At 49.6% G+C, this 16,058-nt stretch overlaps 1 protein-coding gene and 1 pseudogene across 1 annotated transcript in view; one reads left to right on the forward strand and one right to left on the reverse strand.

Moving 5' to 3' along the window:
* Positions 1-2,920, reverse strand: part of CYTH3 (cytohesin 3) — a 66,725-nt gene extending 63,805 nt beyond the window's left edge. Inside the window, exon 1 of the mRNA XM_043915339.1 lies at positions 2,483-2,920. Within this exon, the coding sequence (XP_043771274.1) occupies positions 2,483-2,519 (37 nt within the window). The 5' untranslated portion in view covers positions 2,520-2,920. The remainder of the gene's footprint in view (positions 1-2,482) is intronic.
* Positions 2,921-13,145: 10,225 nt separating this feature from the next.
* LOC122702039 lies at positions 13,146-14,146 on the forward strand (annotated as a pseudogene).
* The last annotated feature ends 1,912 nt before the right edge of the window (positions 14,147-16,058 follow it).

A 16,058-nucleotide genomic window follows, 5' to 3' on the forward strand; every position in this document is an offset into this window, starting at 1 on the left:
ATGCCCCAAAAAAGTTACATTTTGCAAATGACTGGCACACGAAATTATTCTCTTCCAAAGAGCTGAACTTCAGTTTTAAAAACAAGAATTTTAAAGTGAAGCGATTTTTTTTAGAAATCTAAATGGTGATAAAAACTAGCGAACTGTAGTATGTTAACTTCAAAACCCCCATCAATACAGTTAAATATAAGCACACCAAATTTATATAATAATCACTGTATAATGACTCTTCTTTCAAAACTCTTAAGATTTCCACTGACTCAAAATATTCATTCTAAGAATGTCGAACATATTTTAAAGTGCCTTTCATAAAGCAAGGAAGAAAGATTTTATAAACTGTATCAATACCTGTTAATGTTATAGGGACATTTAGCAGATAATAAGTATCTGTTCACTGTTGACTGTTCCAGTGAAGTGAATCAAATGACACATACATTAAAAACAATCATATCCCTTTTCCCACTGCAGGGTAAATTTCTAATAAGTTTTTTCCCCAAATTTGAAAGCAATATATACCATTCCATAAATTTGGAGAACAAAATCAGGGAAAATAAAACATCTGTGTATCCATTTTTACATTGTTTAAACCATAATATATAAAACTGCTTATTTTTTACACTTGTGAAATACTTCATCCAAAAATGTCCCATAATTTACTTCACCAATCTATTAGGCACTGCAATTTCCAATTCTGTATTATGAATAGTGTTAATGCAGGCCTCCTGTGTGAGCTATTTTTCTGACATCTCAAGACTGGATCCCCAGAAAGAGCTATGTTAGTAGCCCAAAGTCTTGAGACTTTTGAGATGTAATACTATCCTTTGCTCTAGTCCTCAAGATCTATACTGGCTTCCGTTTTTATAAACATGTATACCTGCTTTGACCTTCAAGTTTTCTTCATTTCTTGATTCACAGAATCCCAAACACCTTCGAATGAAATCGCCAAGCCAGCGTGCTCCCTGGACACGAATGTCAAACGTTTAAGTATTATAGTGGCTCAGTCCTCATTTTCTAAGGAGGAGCTGCTTGTCTGCCCGGACCGTTACCCCAGCTGTGACAGGCAGGAAGCAGGGCGTCCAGGGAGAATCCATCACTTGGACGCTTTAGACAGCAGTCTGGCTGGAGGAGGGTGCGCACCTGGGCTCCTTTTTCCCACAGAACTTTCCATCATAAACAAAGCCGCTGGGTGCCACGGCGCTACCCCTAGCTTCAACTAGGAGAAGTGAACTCCGCAAATGCCAGGGATCGGGCCAACTTCCCACCCTCCCAGCCCCACCGGCTCACTGCCAGGCAAACATCTCCCCCTGGAGCATCACTTAAATTCTAGAAAGCACCTTGATTAACTACTTCATCCCGAAGCGTTCAATACTGCTGATTCTTACAGGCAGCTGCTACAGCAGCCTGTAATTAAGGTTTTTTTTTTTTTTTCTTTTCCCCAAACGCTCCCTTATTACAAGAGATTCTGATGATTCCGTCTGTCAGCATTTAGGAGATGTTTAGCAAAAACACATACAGAGAGATCCTTAACTTCCAGTGTTCCTGTAAAAAAACAGGGATATTAACCCTTTGCGTCCAAGCCAACGACTCACTCCATCCACCGACATTATGCAGACGCCTTATTCGGTTTGAAAGGCGTAATTCGCAGCATGACACGACAGTAATCTGTATTCCACTAAATAATTTACAGCCAACGCGAATCTTCCAGCAAGAGGTGACTGAGCGTCTGACTGGCAGCCCGGTTCTCTGGTCCCACCTGCGGGCGGGCAGCAGCTCCCGCCTCCGACCCTCGTCTTCTCTGACTTTTTACTTATTATTTTCGGCGGACTCCGTCACGTTCCCTTACTTTCTAACACGCGTGTGCCCTCGCTGCCCCCTCCTCACTTAAACGACCCCCGTGACCACTTGGGACCTAAAGCTAAGAAAACTGTCACGATGCTCAACCCTCTCTCCGCGGCCGCCCTTCCTGGACCCAGGGGATCCCCAATTCCAAACTTTGCCCTCCCGGTTTCCCGGGGTCCCCCCCTCGCAATCCGCACTACCTGGGGAAGACGCCAGGAGGGTGGTCAGCGGCGGTTGGGCTCCGGAGGGCGTGGACGCCCTTGGCGACAGGAGGCGGGGAAGGTCGCCCCCAAGGTCCCCCGCCCCGGGGAAAGCGACCCCCGAGTCCCGGCCCGAGCCTCCTGGCGACCCCGGCCGTTCCAGACGCTCGCCCAGACCCCGCGACGACCCCGCCGGCCCCCACCTCGGGCGCCCCCTGGACCCCCGCCTCGGGCTCCGGGGCCCGGCGCGCCGCGGGGCCTCGGCGGTCGCCAGCCGGCAGCGCTGTTGCCCAGACGCGGTCTCCTCGGGCGGACCCGAACCCCCAACCCCCCGAGCTGGGACCGGCCGTCCCCGCTCCCAGTCGGTCCGGCGCGTCCGCGACGCCCCCCCCCCACCCCGGCCCCAGGCCGCCGGGCGGCCCGGCCACACCTCCGACACTCACCGCCGCCGCCCTCGCCGCCGCCGCCGTCTTCGTCCATCTTGAGGCCGCTGCCGCAGCCGGCGAGCCCGGGGCCGGCGGGCGAGGGGCCGCGGGTGCGGAGCGCGCGGGCGGCCGGGCGGCTCCAGCAGCGCGCGGGCCGGGTCGCGGCCCGGGCCTCCTCCCGCGGGGCGGGGCGCTCGGCGCGCGGCGCCGCCGTCACGTGGCGCGCAGGCCCCGCCCCGGGCGCGGTGGGCGGGGACCCACCGGTCCCCCTCGGGAGCGCGCGCGGCCCCGCCCGGAGCCCCCAGTGCGTCTGAGGTGGGACCCTCGCAGGCAGTGGGGACCGGGCGCGGACGCCCCGCCCAGCCCGCTTTCCAGCAGCCTCTGGACCGACGTGGGGTCCGGAGCACAAAACCCGGCGGCGAGAGGCTGGGGGCGGTGGGGGTCCTCCTCGCACGTGCGCTCAGCGAAAAAGCTGGAGAAACGTATTTAAAAGTCAAGCCTTCCCCCTTCGTCCGGAAGCATTTCAGAGTCATTCCAGCTTTTCATCCCTTGCTGGGCTGTCATGGAGGCTCTCCTTTCCTGGCGATGAGTGCGCTCTGACATTCATAAAGTGTAAAGCTCGTGGGTGAACGTTATCTGAAGGCTGGAACCGAATCCCCAGCCGGCACACCTGGGGCCCACCCTCAGAGAGGTCGGCCAGACGCAGACGCTCCTGCGCTTTCGCGCCAGCTGCCCTGGGCAAGCTGCCAGCTGCCCTGGATTTACGATTCAGAAGGAGCTCTGAATTCAATTTCCCGTGGGCACAGCCAGGGTCCTCGGCACAGGCCTCCTGGGCAGCAGACCTCCGCTGGCCCATGCTCCGGACCTCCCTTCCCATTCCACATCTTGCTTCCAGTAAGTTCTCTGCCTCCCCCCCCCCCCCCCCGCCCCGCCGCCCCCAGCCATTGAATGTGACCCCTCCCAAGCTTTTCTCTTCAATTTGCTTGGACTAAATTGCATTAAGGAAAAGGAAACATTGTAATGGACGAGATAATTCATCTCTAATACAGTTTACCAGCAACTGTTTTATATCTACGGATGGCCCATTGAGTTGAAGGAACTTTCTGCTGTCATTTATCAAAATGGGCCGTTTTCACTTTCTTTGTTCGAGGTTGTGGGATGATTCCAAAGAATTCAATCTCCTAATAATCTCAAGAGTTATACAACCAGCATTTGGGTGCTGCTCAAGGCTCCCCACATACTTCTGGGTGCAGATAAGATGTGTGGCAGCTTACGTGACAAGGGCACGGCAGAAAAAGGGTCTGGGCATCAGGTCTCAGCCCTCAGATTTGGCTTCCTGATCTTGTTCCTGTAGCCTTGGTTATCTTGGAGATAACAGCGTTATGTAGTTACTGAGAAAGAATGACAGTATGCTTTGAACTTGATAATGTGACGCGTGGAGCTTTGAACTCATGATATTATCAATTTTAAACACTTTTCAATGTCAGTTCTGAATTCTTTAGGTGTCTTAGAGTGTGATCTGTAGATGCTTCTCCCAAGTTTGAGTCTGAAAATTGCTTCTCCAATCGCCACCTAAGCTCATGTCCATCAGAATCAACCATAGCCCAGTTATTTGTAAGCAGAGAGTTAGATCCATATTATCCCCACAGCTTAGCCAGGGCCTCCATTTCCACAAAGCCTGCAAAAACTGTTAGGAGAATAAAGGCTTGAGGTATACACCTTTATTTCTGCACTTGCATGGGGTAATTGGAAGACTTAAAAACCTGCAGTATGCAAAGGAATGAATATCTAATTGAAAAATTAGAATTTTTTTTTTTTTTTACAAAAAGGAGCTGCTTTCCAGTGTCTCTTAAATCCCACCAAGATGTGCTGTGCTATACTCAGTCACTAAGTCGTGTCTGACTCTTTGTCGGACTGTTTGTGCACTATGGACTGTAGCCTGCTAGGCTCCGTTGTCCATAGGATTCTCCAGGCAAGAATACTGGAGTGGCTTGCCATTTCCTCCCCCAGGGGATCTTGCTGACCCAGGGATCTAACCCGATTCTCCTGTGTCTCCTGCATTGCAGGTGGATTTTTTACCACTGAGCCACCGGGGAAGCCCCTCCCACCAAGGTAATAGGCTTTTTAATCTGTTCACATGCAGGTTGCTCCTACAAAGGAATATTAAGTATCCTAGTTATCCACTGAGATGGGCACTCACTTTTATGCCCATCTATGTTCCTTCGATGTTGAAAGCTTTATAAGTCAACCTGTAAGGAAAACAATTCATGTAGCAGACACCACTCTAAGATAGCAAGTGTTAAACCCAAAACCTTGTTGCAATCTCATTCCATAAGACAATACATATTTAGGGACTTGCTTTGTTTCAAGCACTGCCCAGCTGCTGGGAATACGATGATGAAAAGGATAGATTCCTTTCGTGCCTTCAAGGACCTTCTGTCCTAGGAGGAATGTAGCCATTAAGCAAATAATTACTCAAATAATTATTTAATTGAAAATTTGATATCCTACTCTGTTTATGGCATTGTCAACTCAATGGTCATGAATCTGAACAAACTCCGGGAGAGAGTGAGGGACAAGGAAGCCTGGCATGCTGCAGTCCATGGGGTCGCAAAGAGTGGGACACGACTGAGCGATTAAACAACAACCCTATTTGTAGACTTTCTCCTACTGTTTTCCTGTCTACTGGCTTTGCAGCCTTGAAACTCCTTCAGACCAAGACTGTAGTCTGTATTTATTATGCCTCTGTGATCCACTGCAGCACCTGGCTGTATCAGAGAAGAGGAGAAAGCAACAGTATTTGCTTGAATTGGACCTATCTGGTTTTGCTGCTGGACGACCAAGGCAATCAGAAGTGGGAGACATCTTGAAAACATGTTGAAACCCATTTATCAGCCCTTTGACCATTACAGAAAGAGCTTAAGAAATCAAAAAAATGTGCACACATTCCGGAAAGGTCAGAGGACTTCTCCTTTGTACATTCATCTCAGTCCTCCAAGAGAAAGTCTATGCAGTTGGACAGAAGGGTCCTCGCGCAGCACTGAGGTCACAATAGCCCAAACTGTGCCAAGGCCAGTTTCTTCACCCTCAGCCAGAAAGAGGCAGCCCACGCCGCCTGCACAAAGCAGTTCCCGTGTCCTCTGATAACCAGTTAGGAGGTGCAGAGACAGCAGTGACCGTCAGCAGATGGAAACGTCAGCTAATCCCTTACATCTGCTCAGGGGTCTGGTCCAGCCTGGGGAAGGCGCACACAGTGGCCCGCTCACTGCCAGATCACAGTCACGAAAGGAAAACAGTGCTTTCGGAAATCTAATTTCATCTAGTAAAGAAAATGTCTCGTTGGAGTGGAGATGACTTTGTGCAGACTGGCGTTCTCCACTCTGCCCAGGTGAACAACAGGGGTCCAAGTGTCAAGTCACATCCTCATTAAATTTTCAAAGGCCCAGACATCACATCCTTCACAGAGTCCATCTCCCTTTCCAGTCATTCAGGGCAGTCAACCTTGGTCGTGTTCTCTTCCTCCTTGGAGTCCACACAACTGACTTGAGTTCCGTGGCCTCACGTTACCAAGGGCAGCTTAATTCCTTTCAGACTGATTAGTCACTTGCATTTTTGCAAGAACAAAGGCGGGTCAGATTTCTCAGTAATGGTAAACTTGGGGGGAAAAAAATAACTTGGCCACCATTTTGAGCTATTTCTTTGGAAGAAAGACATTTCACATACCCACTCGAGGCAACGTGGATATTGAGTTCTCAAACACAAAATCTTCTCTTGTAATAAAAAGCTGTCTTATTTTTATCTTGCTCCTCATTTTTATAGGACGTCCCTGACCTACTAAAAACCAAAACAAAAAAAAAACTTTTTTCTAATTTTAAAAGGTCCCCTTCAGAAGTTGGTCAGAGTCTGCTGTGTGCAGCTTAAACTCATCAGGAAAACCCATCCCCAGGTGCAGAGTGGACTGTCGGACAGGCAACTAAAAAGGAAAAAAACGTGAAAATGACAAACATCAGGCCACAGGACCTCTGTGATCCCTGTCCTCTGAATAGAAACCACTCTTAGCCAGCAGTCTAGTGGCAGAACAACACCCCTGTGACCCAGAGAGCCTCACTGTGCCCGAGCAGGTGTGAGTCTGCAGTTTGACTTGTCGGATGGCGAAAGCCAGCCACGAGTTCCCGTCTTTCACTGACTCTGCCCGGTAAGGTCATCAGGTCTCAGCCATGAGGCATCACAGCACGTCACCTGTGCTAAGTGGACATTTCAGGCTCTAAAGTCAGACGGAAAAAAAATAAATAAATAAATAAAGTCAGACGGAGCAGGCACTTTGAGTTCTTGGCTGTGTGACCTTGGGCAAGTGACTTCAGTTCTCCTAGCTCCCTAGTTTCTGCGGCTGGAATGGAACCAACAGTGACTCTGCCCCATGCAGCTACTCTGGGACCTGGAGCTAGATGCTATCACACCCCGAGAGCGCATGGCACACAGTAAGCGCTCAATCGATGCTCATCCTTGTCGCGCACAGAAAGCCTCTGCTGCCTCTTCCACAAGCCCGCCAGGATGTAGGTGACAGGACTGGGAGGCAAGGGGGGGGTCTCAGTAAGGGCTCTCTGCCTTCACTGCCCCCTTCTAGCTGCTCTGCTTCCAGGTCTGTCCGGGAACACAGCTTGCCGTGCTCCACGCCCTCTGCTTGTGGATCATCCCACACGTGATACCTCCTCAGTCGTATAAAGAACTGGGGTGACTTCCCTGGAGGTCGACTTAAGACTCTGCACTCCCGCTGCAAGGGACACTGATCCCTCGTCTGCACGTGCCACGCAGCGCAGCTGCCCCTCCAAGTCTACAAAAAGCCTATAGCTACCATCGTACTTATTTTTGAAAGACTGACAGATTTTCCCCTGAGATTGGGAACAGAGCCAGGATTTCACTCTCAACACCGCCGCTCCTCATAGTCCTAGAAGTTCGAGCCGGAAAGAACTTGCAAGAAATGCAAGAAAAGGCACACAAATGACAAAAGAAAACACAAAAGTGCTCCTAGTTACAGATGACGTGCTTGTCTACACAGAAAATTCCAAGGGATCCACTTAAAAAGGCTCCTGGGACTTAGATGTGAATTCAGTAAGGTCACAGGATGCAACAGCCACATATAAACACTAACTGTATTTCTGTATACTAGCACCCAACACGTGCAAGTTCCCTCAGAGCGCTGCCCCCAGAGAACCCCTGGTACCTCTAATTGCTCCCCGAAGGCCCCAGCTGCTCGGCGGTTACCTGGGGCCGGGTGCTGTTGCCTGGGGCATGAAGGAGCGACAGAAGTTTAACCTAAAAAACAAAACGAACAAAAAGAAAACCGATGAAATGATGTTGACTTAAAAGGAGGTGGTCTGGCTTCGAATCTGTGTTTCTGTGTGCCAGGTTTGCGAGTTTGGAATTTTGGGGATCCTTGCTGCCATTTATAGTTTTTGTTCATGTACCGAGCTGAATCGTGTCTCCCCTCCCAAAATTCACATCCACCCAGGACCTCAGAATATGACCGTATTTGGAAGTAGAGTCTGTGCAGATGTAGTCAGTTAAGGGGAAGCCATACCGGATTAGGGTGGGCCGTAAATCCAGGGACTGGTGTCCTTACACAAGGAGATGATGCATGTGGGGGAGGTGGCCATGTGACGGAGGTGAAGCCTGAGGGAAGCAGCTTGCATCTAAGAAACACCAGGGACTGCTGCGGACCACCCACGGCCAGGAGCGGGGCTCCGGTCAGCCCTGCTGACACCTTGACTTCAGACATCTGGCCTCCAGGACTGGAAGAGAATTCATTTCTGTTTGTTTAAAAACTTTTTTAAAAACTTTTGGTCGAATGAGTAGCATGCTGGATCTTATTTCTCCGACCAGGGATTGAACCCACACCCCGTGCATTGGAAGCGGGAAGCCTTAACCACCAAGGAAGTCCCACATTTCTGTTGATTTTAAGCACCCAATTGGTGATCGTTTGTCACTAGGAAACAAACACGGTCTGATTCTGCCTTTCTGACAATCTAGAATAAGTAGCATCTTGCTAAAGATGCCTTAGGGGGTGGGGGAATGGCGGGGTGGGGGTCCCTGGCCAATCTCCTCACCAGGAGAGTGGATCCCAGATCCTATTTGGGAATTAAAGAAGTATCTTCTATGCCAGAAAAAACGGGGCACACCCTTAAGCACGCAGCATTTTTCTGTGTGCAAAGGAAGAGTTGGAAATGCGGCAAACAAAAAAATCACATTCTTGCTCAGCCACATGAATGCACTGCCCGGGGCGCGTTCGCCCGGCGCCTGCTTGCTCAGCAGAAGGCCGAGAGGGTCAGCTGGCTGGGAGCTTAGTCACGGCCTTTGGAACCCTCCTCCACAGCTTCCAAGTTCAAAGGAGAGGAGGAGCAAGGCTCCTGGAGCATCCCAAAGAGACACCCTACAGATACAGGTGAGTCAGGCTGTGACGGTGTCCTCATTTCTTCAAAGGTTTTCAAGTTCTCTCGCCTTCTCCTGAGTGGAGGCAAGTTCCTGCTAGGGCTCTGCCCTGGTCTTCACCTTTCCACCTCCTTTGAATTCTCTAGACTTCCCTGGTGGTTCAGATGGTAAAGAATCTGCCTGCAACGCAGGAGACCCAGGTTCAATCCCTGGGTCGCAAACATCCCCTGGAGAAGAGAACAGCAACTCACTCCAGTGTTCTTGTCTAGAGAATCCCGTGGACAGAGGAGCCCAGTGGGCTACATCCACGGGGTAGTAAAGAGTCAGACGGGACAGAGCAACTATCACTTTCACTTTCAGGACTAGAACAGGCAATGGCGGTGCGCGGCTTTCCCCCGAAGCTCCACTGACAACAGCACAGTCAGTCTCTGCAACATCCCCAACATCATCCCATGTTCATCATGGAATAAGTACACTATTCTGATAACGATTTCTAAGCACCTGCTGCGTGCCAGCCTCTGCACGAAGTCCCCTCCTAGCTGCCCTCCAGAGAGGTATTGTTAAGCCCCTCCAGAGGCCAGGAGGCTGAGTCCCAGTGACATCAACTAAAATTGTGGGATGGGACTCCCCTGGTAGTCCAGTGGTTAAGACTGGGCTTCCGCTGCAGGGAGCAGGTGTTCCATCCCTGGTCAGGGAACTAACATCCTGCATGCCATGAGGTGCGTCCAATAAAAAAGGAAAGAAAAAAAAAAGTATAAACAAACTCTGTGCCTGACACCACCCAAGTAGAAAGTGGAGGCCCTGCCAATCATCTTGCCTCCACTGCCCCGACTCTTTTAAGACACTGTCCAGCCTCTGAAACACAGAAGAAAGCAAACATTCCAGTTACCCCTGGAATAGCACACGTCCAGGGAGGTCCAGCCTGCTGCCTGGACATGACTGATGTCCTCATCTGCACCCTTCCTTCTTTTCCCACCTTCTGTCACATCTTTAAAGTTCCTACCACGTGGCATGGACATCCATCAAGAGGCCCAGCTTCACATGTAGGGCTGAACGTTCAAATGACTGGCCAGAGGGTTCGGGTCGGGGAGTAAGTACTCAGGGGGTACGAGGGCTCCTTTGGGGGGAGGCACGTATTTTGGAACTAGATGGAGGGGGCGGTGGCACGACATTGTGAAGATGCTGAATGGTGTGCTTTAAAATGGCCAGTGTGGGGACTTCCCTGGCGGTCCAGTGGTTAGGACTCCAAGCTTCCAGTGAAGCGGGGTGCAGGGGTCGATCCCTGGTCGGGGAACTAAGATCCCACATGTTTCAAGGTCAATCTAGAGGACTGGGAGGGAGGCGCAGGACGGAGGGGGTGTGTGTACACGCATCGCTGATTCTCGTCCTTATGTAGCAGAAACTAACACGACACTGTAAACAATTATACTTCAATTAAATAAATAAATGATCCGGCTCTAAAAATAAGTAGGACAATTAATTAGTTTAATTAAATGATTTATTTTTAGGTAATAAATAAGGACCTATCATGTAGCACAGGGACCTCTACTCAATACTCTGTTACAACCTATATGGGGAAAGAAGCTGAAAAAGAGTAGCTATATGTAAGTACATACACATATATGTGTGTGTGTATATATATATATATATATGTATAACCTAGACAGCTTATTAAAAAGCAGAGATACTACTTTGCCAACAAAGGTCTAGTCAAAGCTATGGTTTTTCCAGTGGTCATGTGTGGATGTGAGAGTTGGACTATAAAGAAAGCTGAGTGCCGAAGAATGGATGCTTTTGAACTGTGGTGTTGGAGAAGACTCTTGAGAGTCCCTTGGACTGCAAGGAGATTAAAGCAGTCAATCCTAAAGGAAATCAGTCCTAAATATTTATTGGAGGGACTGATGCTGAAGCTGAAACTCCAATACTTTGGCCACCTGATGAGAAGAACTGATTCATTGGAAAAGACCCTGATGGTGGGAAAGGTTGAAGGCAGGAGAAGGGGACGACAGAGGATGAGATGGTTGGATGGCATCACCAACTCAATGGACATGAGTTTGAGCAAGCTCCAGGAGTTAGTGAAGGACAGGGAGGCCTGGCATGCTGCGGTCCATGGGGTTGCAGAGTCGGGCACGACTGAGCAACTGCACTGAACTGATATGTACATATATAACTAACCACTTTGCTATAGACCTGAAACTAACACAACGTTGTAAATCCACTACACTCAAATATAAAATAAAAATTTAAATATATAGGGGCTTCCCAGGTGGCTCAGTGGTGACGGATCCACCTGCCAACGCAGGAGACTCGGGCTCGACCCCTGGGTCAGGAAGATCCCCTGGAGGAAGAAATGGAAACCCACTCCAGTATTCTTGCCTTGGAAACCCCATGGAATGGAGGAGCCTGGGGGCTACAGTCCGTGGGGTTGCAGAAAGTCAGGCACGACTTAGCAACTAAACACATACACACACACACACACACATGAAAAGAAAATGGTTGATTTTATGTGTGGTGAGTTTTGCCTTAATATAATAAATTAAAAGGGTTTGGGAAACGAAGATGAAGCAGCTCCTTGGCTGATGACTCTATGTGGTCACATCCTAAAAGCCCATCACGCTTGTTTGCTGGGTCCACAATCAGGCAGCAGCTGACTCCCCAGGACAGCCCTGGTGTTGGCGGGTCGTCCGGTGACCCGCACCGGGGCACAGTTCGCTGGCACTGTCCTCCCCTCCCATGTCGGCGTCCCCAGGTGTCACATGCTGTGGTCACACTCCACTTGAAGTAGGACAGGATATCCAGGGACTTGAAAGTAGGGTTAGCCGAGAGGTGACTCGAGGAGATGGATTCTCCAACACCTGCCCCTTCAAGGCCGTGAGCTCCCCTCCGCTGGCGCTTCTAGAAAACCGATGACAGACAGAACTACCTGCCCATGTCGCTGGGCACCCTCCCCAGGGAGCATGATGAGGCGGCTGCCTAATTGCTGGGTGTCCTCTGACGGCTGTGACCTTCTGAGACATGTCACCCGGCAGGTTCTCCAAGAGAGGCTGCAGGAGGCCCTGGCAGGACCGACCTGGCCAGAGGTGAGGAAGGGCAGCTGCCAACCTTCCTGATGGGGAGAGGAAGGAACTGACAGCAAAGGGGCAGGCGCACCAGCCCGGCAGGGGGGCCCGGGGAGATCCCGGCCCACGCACGGGCACCGCAGCCCGATGCACGACAGCTGCAGGTGGAGCAGGAAGCCGGTGAGGACGGACCGCAGCGCTCAGGGCGCTCTGCTCCGTGCTCCGTGCGACCTCAGTGGGCAGGAAATCCAAGGAAGAGGGGACATGTATACATGGGCATCCCAGGTGCCACTAGCGGTAAAGAACCCACCCGCCCATGCAGGAGAACCCACCATGCCCGTCGGAGACTCGGGTTCGATCCCTGGGGCAGGAAGAGCCTCTGGAGGAGGGCATGGCAACCCACTCCAGTATTCTTGCCTGGAGAATCCCAGGGACAGAGGAGCCTGGTGGGCTATATAGTCCATGGGGTCGCAAAGAGCCGGACACGACTGAAGCGACTTAGCAGGTACACGTATGTGTACATACAGGCGATTCACTTTGGTGTGCAGCCGAAACTAACACAACGTTGTAAAGCAACTGCACTCCAGTGAAAACTAATTTAAAAATAAATAAATAAGCTTTTAAGACTTCCCTGGTCTCTAGTGGTCAAGGCTCCACGCTGCCAGCTCAGGGGGCACAGGTTCCACCCCTGGTCGGGGAACTAACATGCCACATGCTGTGAGGCACGGCCAAAAATAAAGTGAAATAAATGAATAAACTTCCTAAAATAAATGATCAAATGGTAATTTAAAAAAAACACAACAATGGCTAAGGGTGGAAACATCCCAAGTATCCATCAGCCATCAATGGACGGTGAGTAAACAATGAGACATTGCTCAGTCGTGTAAAGCAATGACACAATGTGGATGGACCCCGAAAACATGACATCCTGCGAAAGAAGCCAGCCGCAAAAGACCGAATGCTGCAGGAGTCCGTGTACATGAAATATCTCGAGTAAGTCAATACATAGACACAGAAAGTCAGGAGGAGGTTGCCGGGAGTGGGGGCACGGTGGATGAGGAGTGCCTGCTTCCTGGGTGTGAGTTTCCCTTCAAGGGTGATGAAAGTGTGTGGGGGCGGGTTAGAGGCGGTGGTCGCACAACATCACAAATGTGCTAAATGCTTCTGAACTTGCACTTTAAAATGGTTCGTTGGGCACTGTATTTGGGACTTCACGTTGGGATGAAAAAGGCCTGGGATGGGTGGAGACGTGCCCGCTCCGCTGGTGCGCACATTTTCGGGCAGCTCAGGCTCTGTCTGCACTTTGGTGCCTCCCTCGCCCATTCCTGCTCCAGTTCACGTGTTTGGCCACGACCATAGCCAAATACTCCTACGTGAAGTCCACTAAACTCGTGCCCAAGGGAACCAAGGCCAAGAGTGAGAAGAAAAAGAGCAAAGAGAAGAGAAAAAGAGGAGCAGATGAAGAAACTCAGCTTGATATTGTTGGAATATGGTGGATAGTAACAAACTTTGGTGAGATTTCAGGAACCTTAGCAACTGAAATGGATAAAAGAACCTACATACATGCACTTGACAATGGACTGTTTACACTGGGAGCTTCACATAAAGAGGCTGATGAGGGCCCTAGTCCTCCAGAGCAGTTTACAGCTGTCAAATTGTCTGATTCCAGAATTGCCCTGAAATCCGGCTATGGAAAAAACTTAGGTATAAATTCAGACGGACTTGTTGGGCGTGCAGATGCAGTTGGACCTAGAGAGCAGTGAGAACCCATCTTACAAGATGGGAAAATGGCTTTACTGGCCTCCAATAGCTGTTTTATTAGATGCAATGAAGCAGGTGATAAAAAAGCAAAAAGTAAAACAGCAGGAGAAGAAGAAATGATAAAGATCAAATCCTGTGCCGAAAGAGAAACCAAGAAAAAAGATGATATTCCAGAAGAAGACAAACGAAATGTCAAACAGTGTGAAATCAATTATGTAAAAAAAAATTCCAGAGCTTCCAGGACCACAAGCTTAATATAAGTATAGAAGACAGTAAAATTCTGAAAAAGGCCCGGAAAGAAGGATTCTTACACGAAACGCTTTTGGACGGGAGAGCCAAGTTGAAAGCTGATAGATACTGCAAGTGACCAGGATTTTTGTTTCTGTCTCCTCCTTTTGTTTTTCTCTGAATAATAAGATCAGTGTTTTTACAGAAATTTTTTTTAAAAAGTTGTTTTTTTTTAAAGTTGTATACAGTTTTGTGGGGAAATCTACACAACATACAATGTACCAGGTTAGCCATCGCGAAGTCTCTGGTTCAGGGGAAGGAAGTATGTTCACGTTGTCACGCAACCACCACCACCACCATCATCCACCTCCAGAACTTTGTCATCTCCCCAAACCGAAACTCTGTCCTAGTCAAACACTAGTTCCCCAGCCCCCTCCCTGGAAGGAAGGGGAGGAAGGAAGAAAAAAAACAAAGAAGCCCACCAACCCATCCAGATCCCTTTCCCAGTGACTGTTTTAGCCACGGACTGGATCTGGGTCAAGGTGACCACGCCCCTGCGGAATCCACCCTTCACCCTCCACCGTCATCCCCAGGGATGCGACTCAGTAGGCAACAAGTCAAAACAAAAACGCGCGCAGGACAGCTGCAGCCTCGGCGGGCCTGTGAGATGCCGGTGGGAGAAAGTGCTGTCCTGGGTCCCAGACAACAGCTGCACGAACAACTCTCAAGTTGAAGTGCAGGAGAGAGGCGCCTGGGCTGCGGTTTCCTCTCTAAGTGTTCCAGAGCGGCCGGCTCACTCCTGCTAATGGAACGGGCTGCATCCGCTTCCTGGATTTCGTGAACGGGGCAAAGACCCAGGAGAGAAGGCGCCCGCGCCCTCGCCAATCGCACCCGGTGCGTTTGTGTGCTGAGCGTAACTTGGGGTTAATTATTGATGACGCGGCTCCAAATGAAGTGTTGGCGAGAGACCCGCTGCCTCTTCTAATTGCCAGGTTTCTGAGAAGAAGCTTCAGCCTGGAGGGATTTCATGATTAGAGTGAAAGGAAATAGGAAAAAGCAAAGTGTGCTTTGGCCTGGTCCGAAAGAACAGAGCACGGAGAATTAAAAGGGAAAATTAATTATTAAAAACCAGAATGTGAAAAAAAAAAAAAAAACCAGAATGTGAAAAGAGACGGGGGATGGCGGAGGAAAGATGGTTTCTACCCGGCCCTCACCTGAGTCTCCCACAACCAGAAACCAGGGCGAGCTGCCCACTGATCTGGGCGCTGGACGTGGAGCAGACTGGTAGTTGATCCTGAAGATGAAACAGCATGAGGTTGCCTTCTGTCGGGAAATCCCAGAGCCTGGGGTCTAAGGTAGAGAGGCCTTCCCATGAAATCAGATTGAACTTTGGTTTTCCAAAAACAGCACATGGGACACCTCTTAATTTCTAGTGCATCATCTAACCTTAAACAATGCTTTTCTATTGAAGTATAGTTGATTCACAACGTTGCGTTGATTTCTGCCGTAGAGCAAATTAATTCAGTTATACAGATACATGCATTCTTTTTTCAAATATTCTTTCCCATTATGGTTTATCATAGGAGATGGAATGGTTCCTTGTGCTATCCAGTAGGACTGTTGTTTATCCATTCTGTGGACAATCGCTTACTTCTGCTAGCCCCAGCCTTGCATCAGTCCCCCAACCCCTCCCCCTCGACAACCACACGTCCCCTCTCTGTGTCTCTGAGGCTTTCTGTTTTGTAGGCAGGTTCATTCCTGTTATATTTTAGATTCCGCATATGAGTGATATCATATGTTACTTGTCTTTCTCTTTCTGATTTACTTCCCTTAGTATGAGCATCTTCAGCTACATCCATGTGGCTACAAGTGGCACTATGTCGTTCTTTTTATGGCTGAGTAGTATTCTGCTGCATACACATCCCATATCTTCTTTGTCCGTTCATCTGTCAGGGTCGTTTAGACTGTTTCCATGTCTTGACTATTGTGAATAGTGCTGCTATGAACAGAGGGGTGCAGTATCTTTTTGAATTAGAGTTTTGTCCAGACATATGCCCAGGAGTGGGATTGCTGGATCATATGATAATTCTATCTTTAGTTTTCTGAGTACTGTTTTCCAT

The sequence above is a fragment of the Cervus elaphus genome, chromosome 10 (assembly GCF_910594005.1).
Source record: "Cervus elaphus chromosome 10, mCerEla1.1, whole genome shotgun sequence".
Taxonomy (NCBI): domain Eukaryota; kingdom Metazoa; phylum Chordata; class Mammalia; order Artiodactyla; family Cervidae; genus Cervus; species Cervus elaphus.